Here is a 21615-nt window from a genome sequence, read left to right as displayed (position 1 = left end):
AGATTTAAGACTTTTTAAATGATCCTATCAGAGTAGAGTATAAGCAGTTTCTTTGCGTTTTCCTTGGGCAATTTGGGTATATATATATATTTTTAAAAGAACCTCAAAGATTATCTATTTTCCTGGTATTCTTATACTTTTTTTCAGAATTCTTCTAGTAAAATATATATTTCATCAGTTGGGAGTGCTGAGGGTCAGATTTAAGTTTAGCCATCTGTTTCCTTAAGTGTTTGCTGTGAGGCAGTTTCCTGTTTTCAGTAGATTGTGCTTTGTTCTCCATCTTCTAACAGATTGAGGGAAAAGGGAAAACTGATATCAAATCAGAAGAGCAAATATCAATAGTTATTAAGCTCCTCGATGTTCAAGGCACTATGCATGCTAAGAGCCTGAAAAACAGTGATGTTTTATAGCGCTCATGTGTGGAAGTCCTTAGCTTGGCTAAGCATCATACTCTCTTGCTACTCAACCCTCTTATACTTGTAGCAAAAGTTGAATAGGGGACTGAGGAGAAGAACTAAGAAAAATAAGTAGGGCTGTGAGATTTTCTACCACATACTAGTTTTTCTTAATTTTTTTAATTTAAAAGTTAAAGATAATACATCCTCCATTTTTTTGCTATAGAAAGTACAAAATAACCACACACGCAAGCAATCTGTAATTTTTTAGAGATACATCTAGAGACATACACTGTCAAAGGTAGGGGTATATTCTTTTAGTCTTTTTCTTTGTCTTTATTATTATAAACTGGGGTCACATTTTCACTTGGTAAGGTATTGTGAACATTTTCTTATGTCCCCAAATTGTCTTTCCATCCCATGATTTTTTAATGACAGTATAATATTCTACCACCTAAATGTATCATAATGTGTTTGACTTGTCTCCTAGTTTTGGATGGGTACAGTATTTCTAGATTTTGTTTTGTTTGTTTGTTTTACTTGTAAATAATTCTGCAGCAGTTATTTTTGTGAATAAATCTTTGTGTGCCTTCCTGATAATTCCTTCAGAATAATCCTGAAAAGTACAAATTTTGTGTCAAACAGTATGGATATTTTACGTCTTCTATCAACAGTACATGAGAGTAAATATTTTAGTGTACCTTTGCCAAAGTACTATTGTTAATTTTCAAGATTTTCATAATTTTATTTTGAAAAACGTAGTTGTGTGTCCTCATTAAATTAGAAATAGGGTTCTTTGCAACTACTAGTATAGCAATAAGCACTTTTCTAGAAGCATATCTCTCTCCAAGTAAATGAATAACATCAGAATGTCCAGTCTTCACTACTTTTAATAATCAATGTATACTGCTTTCTAGATTCATTTGACTATAAATTTTAATACCTTTTCACTACTTCATATGTTTTATTTAAATAATTTTTTTTTCTTGCAGTATAGTAAACCAGGGAAAAAATGGAAGGTTATGACTCAGGAATTTATTAATCAGCACACAGTGGAACATAAAGGAAAACAAATCTGTAAATACTTTCTGGAAGGGAGATGTATTAAGGTAAATTTATAGGGGTATCATAAATCATTTTAACTTCTGAAATAATCTTTAAAATTTAAAGTCATTTTAGGGAGTGGTTAGTTTTTTCGTTTCTCATATAGTTGTAATAAAACTGGTTCTTCAAAATGTATCTTGCATTGAATACTGTATATCAGAACTCATTTAATTATATTCTGGGGCAGTAATATAACTTGTTGAAATGACATTTTATTTAACAAACCCATGATGCTGACTGTATGGCAAGTACTGTTCAAAGTAGATTACTAATATTAAATGTTTTAATCTTTACAGTGACACAGTGAATTGTAGTCACTGTTATTATCCTCATTTTTAACATGGCCAAACCAGGAGGTTAAATAAGTCCCCAGAGTAGCCCACCTAGAAATGGTGAGTGCTGGTGGAGCCAGGCAGTATCCTCTGAGGTCATGCTGACTGTGCTGGCTCTCTGCACAGAGCCACATCCACTGTCTTGGGCAAGAATTCTAAGGACTGTTTGAATTATTATTAGCTCATTATTTAAAGACTGGAGATATGACCATAGTTCTACCATGAAACACCATGGAGAAAATTCAATTCGGTGGTTTCTTTTTTTTTTCCTCTTTCTTTCTTCTTTTCTTTTTTTGTGAACAGGGAGATCAATGTAAATTTGATCATGATGCAGAGTTGGAGAAGAGAAAAGAGATCTGCAAATTTTATTTACAAGGATATTGTACCAAAGGAGAGAACTGCATTTACATGCATAATATCCTTTATTAAAAACATGTTAACCAAAATATTGCAGTTTTCAAGCATCCCTGAGGCTTTAAAAATCATAAGTACAACCCAGAAAGCCTAGTTTGGTTTTAAATTTAAAACAGCACGTTATATAAACCAGGTCTAATCAGGCTTTGCACTTCAAAAGGGCAAACTGAGTTTTTTTCTTTAGGGAAACAAAATAACTTCCCTTTGGAAAAAAATCTATGAAATAAATGTACTTTATATTTAATATACTCAGCTTATAAGTATTTCAAGAGACTGTGCTTCCTGAAGGAGTAGTTCGCAACATATTTATTCTGTGACTAAATGATTATTTACTTAGGTTCATAAGTAATAAATTGCCATTGTTGGAAATTATAAAACCAAAGTCTAATCAAATCTTACCACCTAATGATAAGCACTATATATTCTTCCCTACTTCTCCCTTTGGAAATCTATACATTTCAGTTGTATTCCTACCTCTACCCCATGGCATTTCACTGTATATGGTCCTTTAAAAAGAAAAAAAAAAATATATATATATATATATATTTATACTGTCCTTCAGTAAGGACCTTATTTTTTTCCAGATGGTTAGCTCATTGTCCCCTCTTCACAGATTTAAAAGGTCACCTTAACCATATTCTAAATTCCTCTGTGCATAATTCTGCTTCTATACTACTATTACACATTGTGCTCTTTGACCATTCCCCTCTGTAATATTATATTTGATATTTACTAGGGCAAATACTCCTTTTTTCTTTATCAAAATGTTATGATAAATTTGTCTTATTCAAGCAAAGAAAAATTTTTTTCAGATTTGACATACTTCTTTAGAAACCAGATACCTTACTGAACTGTTAAAGTTTTCCATTTATTCTTATATTTTTCTCCATAGTCATGCCATCTGTGGCATGACAATTTCAACTGTATTGTCTATACTTCCAGAAAAATGTTAAATAATAGTGATTGTGGCAGCATAATACATGTTTCAAAGATAATGCCCTTTTGCTTTGGCTTATGGCTATAGTTTTAAGATTTATTAAAAAACTCAAGTATCCTTATTTTACTAAGAGTTTTTAATATCAAAAAAAGATCTTGAATTTTATCAGTTGCCTTTTGTATCTGCTAAGATGATCACATGATTTTTCTCTCTTGACCTTATCAATGTGATGATTACAATAATACATTTCCTAAAACTACCCAGAAATTTCCAGAACATACACTACCTGAAAATGGCATATTTTTCACTATACTTTTAGATTTAATTTTTCTTTTTTTTTGCGTTACGCGGGCCTCTCACTGTTGTGGCCTCTCCCATTGCGGAGCACAGGCTCCGGACGCACAGGCTCAGTGGCCATAGCCCACGGGCCCAGGCGCTCCGCGGCATGTGGGATCTTCCCGGACCGGGGCACGAACTCGTGTCCCCTGCATCGGCAGATGGACTCTCAACCACTGCGCCACCAGGGAAGCCCTATATTTAATATTTTCTTTAGAAGTTTGTCTCCAAAATTTTAAGTAAGATTAGCCTGTAGTTTTCATTTTTGGGATATTTGACATATCAGACCCCTTTATTTTCTTCATAGATATGAGCTCTTGCTACAAAATTTATTTGTTCTATATTTTATTTTATTGAGTAAAGTAACAGAGTTTACATAATTAAATTACACTATAATATTTGCTATAGCCATCATAAATATTTTTACTTTAAAAAATTGTTGTCTTGGGCTTCCCTGGTGGCGCAGTGGTTGGGAGTCTGCCTACCGATGCAGGGGACACGGGTTCGTGCCCCAGTCGGGGAAGATCCCACATGCCGCGGAGCGGCTGGGCCCGTGAGCCATGGCCGCTGAGCCTGCGCGTCTGGAGCCTGTGCTCCGCAGTGGGAGAGGCCACAGCAGTGAGAGGCCCGCATACCGTAAAAAAAAAAAAAAAAAAAAATTGTTGTCTTGAAAAAGAATAGATACATATATGTGTAACTGAATCACTTTGCTGTATACCTGAAGCTTACACAACATTGTAAATTAACTATACTTCAATTTAAAAAATGGTTATTGAGAAAAAAGAATATTAATGGAATTAGCTAATTATCCAAGCTTAACATTTATACTTAACATTTCAGTATCATGGTACTCTCAACAAACTATTGAAACTTTAACATGACTCTTTTGATCAGTGGTGAAAGCATCTAGATTTTGCACAGAATTTTTGGCATAATTTATATGATGGTAATTTGGGAGATGATTTGTGAAATCTTGACCCGAAGCTCTTTCTAAGGAAGTCTGTGTTAATTACCCACATTACTAACTCTGCTATGATAGAAGATATAAACATCTATCACTGACAGAAAAAAATAACAGGTAATATAGTTTGTGCAGTCAAGTTTTTTTTAAATAAAAAAGTTAAGCTCTTAAAAAAATGTTTTCTAGTTTTAATAGAGTAGAGGAGACTTAAAATTTTTTGAATGTTTTGCCATGTATTTAAAATATTTAATCTTAAAATTAAAAATTAAATAAATAGTGTGATTATAGAAAATTTAGTACAATATATAGTAATAAAGTCATTGATTCAGCAGTTATGTTTTTTGGTATAAAAATATGAGAGTTTGATTTTACGTGGTCTATTCCTTAATATTTTTATTTACATGAATTTCCATGCAAGTTCTATCATAGTGGAGCAAAATGTTACCAAGGAGACAATTGTAAATTTTCACATGATGATCTGACTAAAGAAACAAAGAAACTTTTGGACAAAGTGAGTAATATTTTTGCACCTTGATTACAGATTCATTTGACTTGAATCATGTTTTATAAGTCATAGTTTATAAAACTCTGCTGAGAAATCAAGGACTTGTTAGTTTATGTTTTATTCTATTAATGTAATGTGTTAGAAAAGCAGGAATATTGGACTAAGAATTAAGAATCTTTTGTTCTTAAAAGATTAAATTATGTGATGTATATGAAACACTTCATACCACTCCTAGTAAATAGTAAATGCTCAATAGTGGCACCTATTATAGTATCCTTTACTTATTAATGATAGTAAGTAATATAATTGCCTTAACCTTAAAAAAAACCAGAATCTTTTGTTCTTATCATTGTTCTGCCATTAGAAAACTTAATTTTTTCAACCAGTCCCTCATAAATTTTATTTCTCTCATTTGAGCTTCTGTTCAAATGCAGTTTATTTATTTTCCAGTTTTACTGAGATATAATTGGCATACAGCACTGTATAAATTCAAGGTGTACAACATAATGATTTGACTTACATACATCTTGAAATGATGATCACAGTAAGTTTAGTGAACATCCATCATCTCATATAGATACAAAATTAAAGAAGTAGAAAAGATTTTTTTCCTTGTGATGAAAACTCTTGGGCTTTACTCTCTTAACAGCTTTTATATATAATATACAGCACTGTTAATTACACTTACCATGTTGTACTTTACATCCCTAGTACTTATTTATCTTATAGCTCGAAGTTCGTACCTTTTTAGTACCTTCATCCAGTTCTTCCTCCCACTACCTTGGTAACCACAAAATTTGACCTCTAAAAAAGCTAATTTACTTTAAGAAATATCCTTTACCTCTTTGAACCTCATATTCTTTATAAAAAAGTAGTTAGCTATCTCTGATCTATTTCAACTTTAATATTGTATTTTTCTAGTAACAAAATTAGTTTACTCAAGTCTTCACAGTTTTAAATGTGAGGAAGAAAGCTTGTTTTGAAATAGTAATCCTTGCCAATTATTTTTAGGTGTTGAATACTGAAGAAGAAGCTACAAATGAAGATGAAAGAGAGTTAGAAGAACTTAGAAAGCGTGGCATAACTCCTCTTCCCAAACCGCCTCCAGGAGTTGGGCTTCTGCCAACCCCACCAGAGCATTTTCCCTTTTCTGATCCCGAAGATGATTTTCAGACAGATCTCTCTGATGATTTCAAGAAAATTCCATCTCTCTTTGAAATAGTTGTAAAACCTACTGTGGATTTAGCACATAAAATTGGGAAGAAGTAAGTTAAATTTTTCAAAAAATGGCTGCATTTTCCCCCTAAAAATTCTTATTAAGAAACTAACTTGTATTCCATGTCAATCATATAATTAAACTTAGGTAGAGGTAGCAGATATCTGGCATGCACCCCAACTGCTGCTTCCAACTTCCTTTTTGCCCCACCCTCTGCTGCCTGCCATCAGTGCTTTTCTGTACAGAATCCTTAACACAGTTTCAGAACCCTCTCCACACACTAATCCTGAAGGGCACTGCCAGGTGGATGGAACTGGCATTCCTACCACCTTGTTATGAGGCAGCACTGTCATTGATAACATCTTCAAATAGTGGGTAATATGTCTCCAGCATATTCATTCTTTTAGAGAAGTCGTTCCTTGGACTATTAGAGGAAAACCTCTGGATAAGGCTGCACCCAGGTTTGCATTTTCCAGTCCTGCTTCCCATCCACCAGGGTCTGTGTACCTGGGCTCTAAGTCCCATTGTTGATTATTCTTTTAATCCTGAAGACTCGGGGAAGCAATGAGATCTCAGCAATTGAGGAATTAGAAATCTGTAGCAAATATCACAGTTAATATGAGCCATTAAAAGTATTTCTAGAGCTTCCCTGGTGGCGCAGTGGTTGGGAGTCCGCCTGCGGATTCAGGGGACGCGGGTTCGTGCCCCAGTCTGGGAGGATCCCACATGCTGCAGAGCGGCTGGGCCCGTGAGCCATGGCCGCTGAGCCTGCGCGTCCGAAGCCTGTGCTCCGCAACGGGAGAGGCCACAACAGTGAGAGGCCCGCGTACCGCAAAAAAAAGAAAAAAATAAGTATTTCTATTAAAGTCAAGAAGAAGACAAGTCTGTCGACTGCTTGGCTAAATATTATAGATTAGATCCTAGTCAATGCAAAAAGAGAAAGATATAATAGATATGATAATAGATATGATTAGAAATGGAGGGGCAGACTCATTATTTGGGCATTTTCCCTTAGTGAACCCAAAGGAATCACTGGCAAAACTATTAGAAGTTGTACAGTTGTTCCCGGGTGTCTGAGGAGGATTGGTTCCAGGAACTCCATGGATACCAAAATCCACAGATGCTCAAGTCCTTTATATTAAAATGGTGAAGTATTTGCATATAACCTTCATATATACTCCCGTATACTTTAAATAATCTCTGTATTATCTATAATACCTAATACAATGCAAATGTTATGTAAATAGTTGTAAATACAATGTAGATACTGTGTAAATAGTTGCTGGAGTACAGCAAATCAAGTTTTGCTTTTGGAACTTTTTGCAATTTTTTTCTTCTGAATATTTTAGATCTGCAGTTGGTTGAATCTGTGGATGCAGAGCCTGCCGATATGGAGGCCCAACTGTAATTAAATTAGTAAGATGCCCAGAAAGAAGAGCAGCATTCAAAAACTAAAATCTTTTTATATCAAGCAATAACCAATTAGAAATTGTAATACAAGCAGTACGTTTATATAGTATAATTCTAATTTTGTTATAAAAAGGTCTGTGTGCGCCTAGAAAAAGGATTAGAAGAGAACCTATCAAAACTTTTATCTCTGGGTGATAGGATTAGAGATGAATCTTATTTATCTTTGTATTTGTCTATATTTTTCAAAACATCAGTATTAAGTTTTAGAACAGTTTTAGAACAGTAAGCAGCAATTTAGAAAACTGGTGCTAAAATGAAGGCAAGATACATATGTTGGTGTTTCTACTTATAGATAATATGGAATAAATTGCTTCTTAAAAATATAGTTTTCTGGGCTTCCCTGGTGGCGCAGTGGTTGAGAGTCCGCCTGCCGATGCAGGGGACACAGGTTCATGCCCCTGTCCGGGAAGATCCCATATGCCGCGGAGCGGCTGGGCCCGTGAGCCATGGCTGCTGAGCCTGCGCGTCCGGAGCCTGTGCTCCGCAACGGGAGAGGCCACAACGGTGAGAGGCCCGCGTACCACAAAAAAAAAAAAAAAAAAAAATAGTTTTCTCTTCTGATACTGTAAAACATTCAACCAATATCTGTTTAGAAATGTAACATTCTTGTTTGCCTCTTTTCTTTGAACTAAGAAATATTATTCTTTTGTCTACAGGCCACCAGCATTTTATAACAGTGCCTCACCACCAGGACCACAATTTCAGGAAAGCAGCCCACATACTCAACATATGTATAGTTCTGGGTCAAGTCCAGGTCCCGGACCTAATATGTCTCAGGGACACAATAGTCCTGTGATGCACCCAGGTTCCCCTGGACATCATCCATGTGCAGGACCTCCTGGTCTACCAATGCCGCAGAGCCCACCTTTGCCGCCTGGTCCACCTGGAATTGTAGGCCCTCACAGTCAAGCGGGAGTACTTGTTCAACCGGATACACCTTTGACACCACCAAATATGAGTGGCGCTTACCATTGCCCTGGCTTTCCAGAACACATGATGAAAGTACCTAGAGAGAATCACTGTTCTCCAGGTTCATCACACCTGCAAAGTCCTGGTGAAATGCAGCTCAATACCAATTATGAGTCCTTACAAAACCCAGCTGAGTTTTATGATAATTACTATTCACAGCATGCTGTACATAATTTTCAGCCACCCAATAACTCTGGTGGTAAGCTTACCTTTTGAAATAACTCATTTCTAATTTAAAATATCTGGAGTCCTATTTTTCTTTAAAAGCATGGAAAGAATGCATGTTTTAAATAAAGCAACGTAAAATGTGATGAAATTGAAACATTAAAATATGATTTAAATTTAACCAAATATTTGTAACAATAGACCTTTAGATAACCTTGAAAAGTGCTTACAATCACATAATAATCTGATAATCAAATGTGATACTATTGTAACTCAATTTTTTACAACTCACAGTGGTACTTGTCTAGTGGAGTTTTATGCTAAATCAGTGTCTCTTTCTGTGTTATGTATGTAGATGGGACGTGGCATGGTGAATTTGCCCAGCATCAGCCTCCTATTGTTCAAGACTCACCTACCCGCGGGAGTGGGTCTGACAGCAGCAGTAATGTGACAGGCCATGGCCCCCTGCCTGCACCAGGTCTCCTCCCTGCAGTGCAGAGAGCTCTTTTTGTTAGACTTACTCAGAAATACCAAGAAGATGAAGAACCAGGCAGCACCCAACCTCAGAGGGCACCAAGCAAGGAAGAAGGTGTGTCAGGTGGTATGATAGCATCTTACCTATTTGGATCACTCAGTTCCTGAAATGGTCTTGAATAGTTAAAATTTGAAAAATGAGTTCCTGTGAACTATCTATTCTATTTCCAATTTATCTCATAGCTCCTATCTTCTTGGGATTGATTGTAGTTTCCAGTGCCATTGATGCATTAGTAGTTAATTGCAAAGGGTTTGATTTGAAGCAATAAAGAGATCTGAAGCTGGAGTGTGAGGCCTGGGCAAGCAGACTTGCTATTAAGCCTTTTTTCTTTTTTCTTTTTTTTTTTTTTAAAGAAAAGAAATAGAACAGGAACAAGATACCTTCCTGTTCAGGAATTTTAACCTTAACTCAAGCTCAAAGTTATTTGATTATTAGATTTTCATGGGCAGAGGCTGTATACTTCAGGTTCTGCTATGTTATTAAAGAATATTATTTTTAATGTAAAAGACTACGTAGGGACACTTAAGTTTCCCTTAGTATTTTTGATATTGATAAGTGTACAGCAATTAGTTAACTCAGTTAAGGGCAGAGAACTTTAAATAAGCCAGTTCTTCTTATGAATTACAAAATTGATGTGCTTGGCCACTCTTAAACATGAAATTTAGGACTTCCCTGGCAGTCCAGTGGTTAAGACTCTGCACTTACACTGCAGGGGAGACGGGTTTGATCCCTGGTCTGGAAAGTTTTGCATACCTCTAGGTGCAGCCAAAAAAAAAAAAAAACATGAAATTTATGAATAACTATGTAAAACTAGATAACACTAGGTAGCTACAAGCTATTATATAAACATTGTTATGTTTTCAAAAAAGGTATTATTAACTCTTCATTTATTTAGCATGACAGGGAAATGAGGAATTTCTAATAAGTTAATTCCTGTAAAATTTATTATCTGTACTCTTTTAGGTGCTAATTTTAATACGCAATCATTTTAATGGTAATCTTTCTTTAAAGTGTAACAAAGCTTTATGTTTTCATAAATAAGAAAATTAAAACTTTTCAACATGATATAAAATTTTATACTATAATACTATAAAATTGGTAATGTTTTATGAGGCTTGTTTTCTCGGAATACAGAAAACTTCTTAAACAGCTAGGTTTTTTGTGTTTTTGTTCATTGTTAGAAATTTTATTGCCTTTATAAATTTTATTTGTCCTTTGATAAAATGCTGATAGAAACCTCTTAACTATCATTTTCTATCTAATATCTGCTTTCCACTGACCTTTCTCTACTGTTCTACTTTCTTTCTGCTCTATATTCATTCTTATTCCAGAAAGAATTTAAGACTGCTTATAAAATATATTGATATGAAAATAAAATAGCATCTTACCTATTTGGATCAGATTTGGATTGTCTTACCTATCTGGATCAAGTACCAAATTCTATGAGGAGTGAAACACCTATACAGAAATATTTAAAATAACTACAACAGCTGAAAGTGAATCACAAGTCTAGCTCTAGAGTCAAAGAAAAAAAAAAAAAGGATCCGGTGTCTAGAAGTAGTTTTTTCAGACACTGAGATATGAGTAAAACTTTTTGCCATTGTGATATAATATTGATATATACTATTTTAAGCCACATCCCCATCCTAAATACGAGTGCTTGTTTTTGTTGTTGTTGTTGTTTTGGTTTTGGTTTGGGCTTAAACAACAGATATTTATTGTCTCACAGTTCTGGGGGCCAGAAGTCTGAGATCTAGGTGTCGGCAGGGTGGATTCCTTCTGAGGGCTGTGAGGGAAGGATTTGTTCTATGTATTTTTTTTTAACATCTTTATTGGAGTGTAATTGCTTTACCGAGTGCTTGTTTTGTCAGCACTGTTCTGTTCAAACTAAGTGTGTAACACTAAAGTTCGATGTTGTGGAAACACCTTAGTGAGCAGTGAGATGAGGTAAAAGTGAGAATATATATGCTATTCTATTGATCCAAGATATTATATATATATATATATATATATATATATATATATATACACATATATATGTATGGCCAATTCAGAGATAACCTATGTGTGTTTTAATGGAGAGGAAGGAGACTCGCCCTCCTGAAACATCAGGTTTTATTCCCTTCTCTACTAGAGAGAAGACCTCTGATGGTTAAGCATCTTAACATTGTGCCTGATACACTAGGGTTACATAGGCTTTAAGAGTAAGGCCCAAAGTGTTCTCATAAAGTTAAAGTATATAAATTTTAGGCTGTTAGTTTTCTTTGTTGTTTTTAATTTAATGTTTGAATAATTAATATATTCACATAGGTCAAACATCTAAAAATATAGTATGAGTGAAAAGTCCCCACCTGAGCCCACACTTGCTCGGTTCCCTTTGCTTCCTTAACCATCATTGTTAGTGTTTTGTTTTCTTTCCAGGTATTATTTTTTATAGCTCTCCCTTGTTATCCTGATAAATCCAGAGCTATGGAGTTTAAGGGATTGCTTGAATTAAAGAGAGCCAAAACATTTTGGTATTCCTTTTCAAGAGTGTTTTCCCTTCTCCCCCAGCTCTATCTTACCACACATTTCTGAGCTCCCTTTGGCCAGTTGGAATGAAAGGTTCAGACTGTTCTCTGACTAGAAGGACATCACACATGTTCTAATATCATACTTCTTTCTTTATGAAGTATAGTGACTGAATTGTTAATTGTTATACCACATCTTATCTTGTTCCAGCATTGAAACTCTGTCATTTCTATGATGCATTTTCTTGAAGTTAGACTACACTTATTTCAGAAATAGTATATGTGTTTTTTTCATCTTAATTAAGGCCAAATATGAATGCATCATTCTTTACCATAGTTTTTGTCTGCATTTAGATGATACTGTTAACTGGTATTCCAGTAGTGAAGAGGAGGAAGGAAGCAGTGTCAAGTCAATACTGAAAACATTGCAGAAACAAACAGAAACTTTAAGGAGTCAACAACAACCTTCCACAGAACTCAGCACTCCGACTGATCCAAGACTTGCTAAAGAGAAAAATAAAGGAAGCCAAGTTGTTGACCCTAGACTTAGGACTATCTCAAGGCAAGACGTTAGAAAATCTTCTGAGTCTACCCCACTGGATCTTAGACTTGCGTGGGATCCCAGGAAATTAAGAGGGAATGGAAGTGGTCACGTGGGTTCTTCTGTTGGTGGAGCAAAGTTTGATTTACATCATGGAAATGCTGGCCCTAATGTCAAACACAAAAGAGGAGACGAGGACGATGAAGATACAGAAAGAGAACTGAGAGAAAAAGCTTTCTTAATACCTTTGGATTCTTCCCCTGGTATAACGCTCCAGGATCCAAGGTCACAACTGAGACAGTTTAGTCACATTAAAATGGATATTACCCTAACCAAACCCAACTTTGCAAAACACATCGTGTGGGCTCCAGAAGACTTACTTCCAGTCCCTTTACCTAAACCCGACCCAGTATCTTCAATCAATTTACCTCTGCCCCCACTTATAGCTGATCAGAGGCTCAGTAGGTTATGGAATACAAAAAGTGATCTTCGTCAGAGCACAGTGCCCACTGATGCAAAACTAGCAGCCAAAGCCAAAATTAACACAGCAAACAGAGAAGGCTACCTGGAACAATTTGGAGACGTACATAGTTCAGGAAGTAAATTAGGAGATCCTAGGCTGCAAAAAAATTTTGATCCTAGACTTCACAGACTGCATAATACAGAGTCTCATCAAGCAGTTATGAAGGATTCACATACATCAAAGGGTGCCCCTCATTTAGCCAGATCAAACTCTGGTTCATCACAGCCCTTAGGGGCAGTATCTAGCAATTCTGGTCCTGGGGCTTTGCCTCCATATGCCCCTAAACTCTCATCTTCAGCTGGCCTTCCCCTGGGAACTCCAGGTTCAGTCCTTAGTGCTATTAGTTTGTATGACCCTAGGGAGCATAGTTCATCATCTACATCAGAGCTAGCAACAGAAAATGCAGAGAACCAGAAAAAAAGTGGTGGTTTAAAAAGTAGTGATAAAAACGAGCCTCCTCCCGGAGAAGCGGTCCTACCACAGAAAATCGCTCCAAACGTGGACGTCCCTGTTGATGGGCCAGCTGACCCACAGGCAGATATTCTTGGGAGTTCCGGTACCGTTCAGGTCCCAGCAGTGCACAGTCTTCCGATTCAGGCATTAACAGGCTTAATTAGACCCCAGTACAGCGATCCAAGACAGTCAAAGCAGCCGGGTCAGGTGAGCCCCACCCCAGATGATGATCCTCGTAGAGCAACAGATGACAAATCTCTGAAAGAGGTTTTTAAAACTTTTGATCCAACTGCTTCACCGTTTTGTTAGCTATTGTGTAATTAAGCAGTTCTTTTCACTCTTGTGACTATTGCAGTCCCCTGCTGTTTTGTAACTGGTTTACCTCTATAGTTTATTTATTTTTAAATTATAAACACTTTTCAGCTGCTAGTATCAGAACCACATGAAGTTATATCCTCTAAAGCCTGTGGTATTTTATATAATATTTTTATAATTTTAAGAGACTGTAGTAATTGACATAGAAACCTATATATCATGTTAGCTTCAGTAAAAGTACTTTTATTGTAAATAAACCACCATGAACTCAACACTCTGCCTGAATATATGCCAGTTGTCTTTCATAATCAGTGTTTAGATAAATGATTACCACTTTTATATGGTTATTAGTTTCAAGCAATATAATGTACATTACTTTTCAGAAACAGTATTTTGACTAGGATCCTATTTGTCAACCCAGAACTGATTAATATGTAATGCTAACTGCTAGCTAAAATGTAAAATGAAGTAAAACATTTTTAAAATCATAATTAGCAGAGCAGTTCATGTTTAAGGGCATCACTTTTATTAGTACTGGCAATATTATTTGTGTAAATGAAGCATTTGAATGTTGTACCTTTTAAAAGTATTTTATGGTATACTGTATCATAGAAGTTGGAGATATATAAATAGAGTGTTTTGCTAAAGTGAAAACTTCCCGAGTTCTCTAACATAACTTTTTAAATTTAATTTTTCATATTAATAGTTATGAGTTACTGCTGTGTTACATTACGATGTTTATGCGTTTCGATGTTTTTTGTCTTAGCAGCATAATTTATATTACTTTTTCAAATGATGTAGCTGCAATAATTGTATTCATCATGACTTTGGCAATTTTTAACAAAATTTTAAAAGATCCAGTGAGTCTGTGGTGATTATTTCATTGATAATGTTTTAAATGTCCAGGTTCTATATTTTTTCTTAAATAGTGAGAAAACACAGAGATGGTATAGTCAACTGTATATGGCTACCAATAAAAAATCTCTTTCAGATCTCACCTGACTGGCATTCTGTAACAGAGGAGACTGCCTGGTGTTTTAATGTATTCAATGTCTTCATAGTTTGGAAACCTCCTGAATTGATTAGAGGTTGTATTTTTATGAAAAATAATTTGTACTCATTCTTGTATATTTGTTGCAGTATATAAATAATGGCAACCCTACCTGTTTTATACATATATTATTTATAACTAAAACTAAGTAGTACACTTAGTTTCAGGCTAAGTGTATATATTAATATCTTGAACTAGAGGTACGTGAGAGTATTTGCTAGTAACAACTCTAATAAGTAACTTGAAAAGGAGTATTTCATTATAAAAGATAATGGAAGTAGAGGAAATCAGTCCTTGAGAAGTGATTTTTAAAATATACAGCAAAATATTTATGTGGGAACCTAACACTCAGATAGCATATGGTTTAATACTAATGTATATCCTTTCTATTCCCTTCTTCACTTTTTACTTTTTTTGCTCTGATTCCGTGCTTAAATGGGGTTGCAGTTAAGTGAACAAGAATTGTGCCTGCCTACCTAAGAAGTTCATTGTGTTCTAAGTGGAAGGACAGTTGTTCAGGGGAATGTGAGTTCCTACTATTTATACTTTGGTTACACTGTAGCCTAAAATGGTTCTGGATAATGTTTTTGGGTTAAAAAATACAGTTTAAAGCCATTATAGAAAGAATTTTCTGACTTACTATCCAAACGAACTTTATTGTTAATTGAAAAGTCAATAAAATGGATAAAACTGACAGAAAAAAATATATAGACACATTTATATTTCTAAGAATAATATTCCTTTATCAGGATAAAATCAGTAAAATTGCTGAATTTTAGTAATTAAATTGAAAATTTTAGCAAATCTTTAATTCATGATTTTATAATTATTGTAAGTGATGCTGTTTACATTTAAAATATCACACAAAAAAAGATAATTTGGATTGTTAAAGATCAAAATGGAATCCAAATTTTTTTCCAGATTCTTAACAGAAGATCCTTTTTACTAAGAGAGATATTAAAAGATTAATTTAAAAGTAAGGTTTAAAAACCATTAATACTTACTTACTAAGTAAGTTCATTTACTTCGTATTCTTGAGCCCCTATTACATCGGCTAGTGGCCTAGAGGCTATTTTACAAGAAAGTTTGAACTTACCTTCAAATTTAACAATATATTTTTTATGAAAATGTTTTATTTATGTTTAAAATAATGATTTTTTATTTATAATGCTTTTTAATTGAGATAACTTTAGGGAATATTCTATTATATCCTATCAACCTGGATTATCTTAATATTCTTTTTTCCCATTTTCTTACCAAAATTTAATAAGTAGCCATTCTCTCTAATTAATAAGCAAGCTCCTTGTAAGGTGAATTGGTGTTTTTAGGATGCATCTAATTTGATTTACACTATTACACTGAAAAGTACATTATGTCCCTTTTCTTAGAAGCCAAACATTTACAGATAACAGAAATAACTGTGTCTTTAAAGAGTCTGCTAGACTCATTGGTTGAGATGTAACTTAACTATTCAGACGGGTTTGTGAGAGTTTTATACCTGTTCCCTTTGACGTTGAATAGAGTGGGATATATCAGGGTGTTGAATTAGTATACCCAGATGATCATAATTTAGATTGAGCAGCTACTTTCCCATGTCTTGTTTAGTTTGCTCCCAACTCCTGTCTCTGGAGCTTTCCTAGTTAGGACCTCATTCTGAATCTTGAAAATGAACCAAATGTTGGAGTGATTTCAAACTCTGCCTCAGCAGTTAGGTCTGTTGCTGTACAGACCCTCTGTGTTACCCAGCCATATGCACTAAACTCCAGAATTAGGTTGCAACCATAGCCTAATTATGAAATGATGTTTGCTTAGGTTTGTTTGTCTTTTAACTTGCCGTAGGAGTTTAGTAGTTTTCCTTGCTAGTCGTATTTACTTTTAAGAGTAGAAGAATAGTTGATTAGTAAAAAAAAAAAAAAAAATCCTGTATGAGTGTTCATATAAGCTACTTGCTGAATTAATTAGAAGGGAGAGAGGGAGGAAAGGAGAACTTATGAGGGCTAGAGGTTTATGACAATGAATTCATATTCTTGTTCTGAATTGATTCATAGGTGTTTTATCGTAATGTCTAGTTCATTTTCTGTGAAATGGGTATAATTTTGACTGTTCACAGATTTGATGTAAGGAGCGAAGTAATTATCATTTTTAAGTATTTGTAAATATAAAATTGCTTTATGACTTTCACAAACATAATCATTATGTTCCCACTGGGTTTGCATTAAGTTGTACAGATTCCAAAATAACATGATATGGGTTGTGTGGTGCACCAGTTCTATGAAGTTTCAGATGATACACATTTGAGACACAGTAGAATTGCCTGAGAAGTTGTTTCAGAGAATATTAACCCATCAAGTTGGCAATTTCCTTAAACATTTTGTGTATCAGTAAAACACAGGACTTTCCTATTTTAGAGCTCTATGGACTTGTAGTGTCTATTCAAGATCTGACCACTCTGCCCATTTTATGCAAGTTGGATATTGATGGAGGGTGAAAATCCTCTGATAGTGTCGTATGACGTATTTGCTTGAATCATAGCATGTGTGTTGTGGGCGAAGTGGCCAACTCAGTCAATCTAAGGGCTGTTGGCTTTTAGAAACACTAGGGATATTTACTCCCACCTCTTAATATATATTTCTGCAAGCATGTGACATTGAGGTCTTTCTTAGTGACCATTTGCTTGATATTGATAAAGGTACATTTTCCTTTGGTTAATGGCATCTTGACGTTCGGAAGTTCCTAGGGATCTAGACGTGAGGGCTTGTCAATGTATTTCCATTTGCACAGGACAGAGTCTTACAGTGGAGATGTTCTCCCTGAGTTCACCCTTCTGGGCTGAGGGCTGCACCTTAGAGGGGTTGTCTGTGCTAAAGGCTGTACCTCGGCAAGGTGGTCTGCAGTCAGGCCGTCCATTGATAGGGTGCCTGCAACCTTCAATATGGGGCTTTCTGTGAATTTCTAGAATGAAGTGTTGTAATTATCTTTTCAGAAATGGTTTGGCAGCACTTGATAATGTTATGTTCAAAATTTAGTGGTCATTAGTAAATTTAATTACTTTAAATAAGGCTGAGTTTAGGAAATTGAAGCTTTGACAAAATGTAACCAAACAGGGTCTGAGTGTTTAAAGCTGTTTTTCTCACTTATGTGTTAGGACTTAGTGTCTATGTAATGTCTTTTCCCGAAGTAGCTTATGTGATTTGCAGAACCAGCGCCAGTAGCTACCAATCACTGTTATTGCTGGCGTTATGTTTTCGAGTATGTTATTTATTAGCAGTATCTGCCAGTTGTAACAAAATCCAAATTAACCTGCCTTTCTTGGAAAGGATACATACCTAAGAAAGGACTTTAAGTTAATGTCAACATAGCATTTAGAATTTCTCATTTTAAAATAAGAAATAAAAAGCACATTTTAAACTGTATTTTATGCTTTTGGAGGCAGAACCCATATGGGTCTCCTTGCTTTTCTGTTTTCCCATTGCAGCAAGCCTAGTTCTATGCACACAGTGGGTGCTTTGTTCCCAACGTCCATCCAAGTTTAGATTTTACAGGTGCTGTCATCTGTCAGAGTAGATGCGACAGAGCCATTCCATGATCGTATTAGAAAGAGTACAATCATAAATTATACCTCCTTCAGTAGACACAGGGTACCAACCTTCTCTTTTTTTGTCTCCCCTCCCCACCTCCCACCCAAACAATGTGAAAGTAGGGTTATGGCAGCTTTACTTAGGAGTTATATGTTTCTACAATAGTTCGTAATTCTAAGAGTCCTCCAGACTTACAAGATAATTTTACTACTTCATTGTGGAAGTTTGAATAGATCAATGATTTATCACCATAGATCTATGAAGGATTCTTTCTGTAATCTGAGAGAACTACATGCTAGAGTCTTATGTTTTTATTTTAAAATATATTTCTCTAATTTCTCCCTTCCTATTCTCCTCAAAATTCAACCAAAATTATGAAGATATGCCTAACCTAGTGAATTTCCAATAGCATTTTATCCTAAGACCATTAACATTAACTTACCCTTTCAAGTCATGAATTGGACTCTAAATCTGGGTCTTGTGTCTTGTCCTAAACACCCTTCATTACCCTTTAGAATAGAACAGTCACGTGCTATAGTTGTGAGCATAAAGGATATCTGTTTTTTCAAACAACTATGAGTTCTTGGAATAATATCTCGTAGCTTGGTTTATCATTGAATCTCTTGTTTTTTAAACTTAGAATTTATGAGAAAAAAGTTAATATATAACTTGTAATAGCATTTTAGAAAAAAATCAACCCTGTGAATTATCAGGCTCCATGCTCCTTGGCTCATTACTCTACTGATTTTAATACCTCTGTGAGGGCATTAAGGTTGAGAGGAATGGCGAAATTTGTGTTAGATAATATTATTTTGTCAGTGATGTGATATATAGGTTATTGTAAAGGAATTAAATACATACAGACCCAGTTTTTGAAAATTAGTCATGTTGTTCCCAAACTTCCATTACAAGCAAGATCTTGGGGTTTGTTGTCAGTGATAGACTGTACATTTTATGTGCTTTTTAAATAGAGAAGGTGAAAAATAATTAACTAGTATTACAGATAAGAGGTTTTAGTCCACCTCTATTTTGTAGGAATTTGCCCTCCAAATGTTTGAGAGAGAAGTCAAATAAGATAGGAGAATATCTTTTCCTGAAGTAGAATGAAATTTCCTTTAAAAGTGACAATCAAGAAATAGTCATTTCTATACTTACTTGCCAAAGTTTTAAAAAATTTTATGTTTCTTACCATAAACCCAGTGCTCCTCCACCAAGGATTCAGAAAGGGCTTAGTATAAATCCAGGGTTCTAGGCCATTTTGGTTTTAGTCTAGGGCCCAGGTCATTTTGTTTTTAGTCTAGGGCTGCTATGCTTGCACATGGTAAGGGCATTGATGGCACTTGTGTCCTAGGATGTCATGTGTTTGTGTGTTTGGTAGGAGGTAGTGTTGTGTCCAGATTCCTGGTCGCCCACTTTCTATCAGATTTACAAGCACCATCTGTAAGGTAGGCTGAAATCCAGATTAAACCTATGCAGTATGAAGTAGTGGGTTTTTTTTTTTTAACTTCCTACTGTTATTATTTCAGTTCCCCACATTGTATCTCAAATGGTGGGGAAATGCTGCCTTGACTGTTTCACTTTGGAGGGTTTTAATAGATACCAATTTAGTAGATTAACTAAATTATTAATCTACTGTCTGTTCAAAAGACACAAGCAAAGGGTATACTTTGCTGAATTGATAAATTATTCTACATGAGGACTAACAAATCCCTTGGTAACATCAGGAATATCTTTTTTTTCCCTTCTCATTTACTAAAAACTTTTCCAAGTTGCATTCTGTTGTTGCAAGTTTCTGTAGTTTTCTTCTGTGACATCTTTCTATTGTCTGACTTTAAATAAAAATGTTTCTAATAATATCTGTCTGGCAGTGCATTGCTTTGCTTTAATAAATCTTCAGTAGTTAAAGATATAGAGCATTGGGGAGCCGTGTACTCATATGAGAGTTTGTAAATGGAACACCTCCAGGTCTTCCTGCAAGAAGGGGACAGCAGGAAACTGTCCTTCAGGTTATCCTTAGTGCACAGAGAGTGTGCTTCACTTAACCACAGAGATTAACAGCATTTAAGGCCCTATCCTGCGTAAGGGAGTATCTCTTACATGAGCTTAAATTAATTTTCTGTTAAAAGATCTGAATCTGAGAGGTTGCTAGCAAATGTAATGCTTAGAGTAGAACAAGAGCTCTTCAGGGTCAAAATAGGATCTCATTGCAGGAAAGACTCAGAGAGCAACTGGTCATTCTTCCCTCCAAGATCAGGAGCAACAAAGAAGTGGCTAGTCATGCTTCCCTCAAAGGTCAGGAAGTATCATTAAAAGGTGTTTTCTGACTTCTGTTCTAGTATGTTCAATGGCCAAGGGCACCCTGTCTCAAATAAGGGAACCTAGTAGATTACTGGATTTAATTACGGAGCAACTCAGATTATCAGAAACTTCTTCCTTGAGAGCTAGCGTGATCTGGTCCTGGTGCAGTCTCTCCTGAGCAGTGCAACGCGGGGCAAGTTTAGGACTTCAGTGAGTATCACTTTCCTCATGGACAAAATGGGGACTCATCGCTTATTTAAGAAAGATGGTTTGAGCACTCAGCATTTGCTATTATGTTTTGAGTTACAGAATGGGTAAGATAGACTGCTTTTTAAATCAGACTTACTACAAAGTGAATGAGGTCACAGTGCTTTGCCGCCAGTATCAAATGATCAAGTGCACAAGGATATATTTTAGAAAATTACAAGGAACCAAAAAAACAGTATGGTGGACATAATGTTACCTAATTCTTTCAAAGCAAACCATGCCCATCTCTAACATCCTCGCACTGGCTGTGGCTCTGCCTCTGTGACTTCACCCTCCACAATGGCACATTCGTCTGCCCAGCATTTTAGAGCCCAAAAGTGTTTATGATAATTACAGTAAAACCTCAATAAATGCTAGCTTAGTGATGGGCAGTGTACAGTGGGGATTAATTAAATATTCACCATGTGACGAACATGCTGGTTACTTTTTTTTACTACAATATATTCTTGGATACCCCATCAATAAAATACTCAACAAATATTTTTAATGAGATATAATTGACATAGAACATTCTATTAGTTTCAGGTGTACAACACAATGATTCAATTTATATATGTATTGTAAAATGATCACCACAGTAAGTCTAGTTAACATCCATCACCCCGCAGTTACAAATTTTTTATCTACTCTCAACAACTTTCAGATGTGCAATACAGTGTTATTAACTACAGTCACCATGCTGTATATTACATCACAGGACTTATTTATTATATAACTGGAAGTTTGTCCCTTTTGACCCC

The 21615-nt window shown here is 35.3% G+C and overlaps 1 protein-coding gene across 1 annotated transcript in view; it reads left to right on the top strand.

Moving 5' to 3' along the window:
* ZC3H6 (zinc finger CCCH-type containing 6) overlaps positions 1-13675 on the top strand; it is a gene marked incomplete at its 3' end in the record, with an annotated part of 53554 nt that extends 39879 nt beyond the window's left edge. Inside the window, exons 6-12 of the mRNA XM_079720399.1 lie at positions 1388-1504; positions 2135-2246; positions 4881-4990; positions 5996-6249; positions 8327-8838; positions 9160-9393; positions 12204-13675. Coding sequence (XP_079576525.1) covers positions 1388-1504; positions 2135-2246; positions 4881-4990; positions 5996-6249; positions 8327-8838; positions 9160-9393; positions 12204-13675 — 2811 coding nt within the window. The remainder of the gene's footprint in view (positions 1-1387; positions 1505-2134; positions 2247-4880; positions 4991-5995; positions 6250-8326; positions 8839-9159; positions 9394-12203) is intronic.
* Positions 13676-21615: the final 7940 nt, after the last annotated feature.

This window comes from Hyperoodon ampullatus (assembly GCF_949752795.1).
Source record: "Hyperoodon ampullatus genome assembly, chromosome: 15".
Lineage (NCBI taxonomy): Eukaryota > Metazoa > Chordata > Mammalia > Artiodactyla > Ziphiidae > Hyperoodon > Hyperoodon ampullatus.
This window is presented reverse-complemented; position numbering and strand designations above follow the sequence as displayed.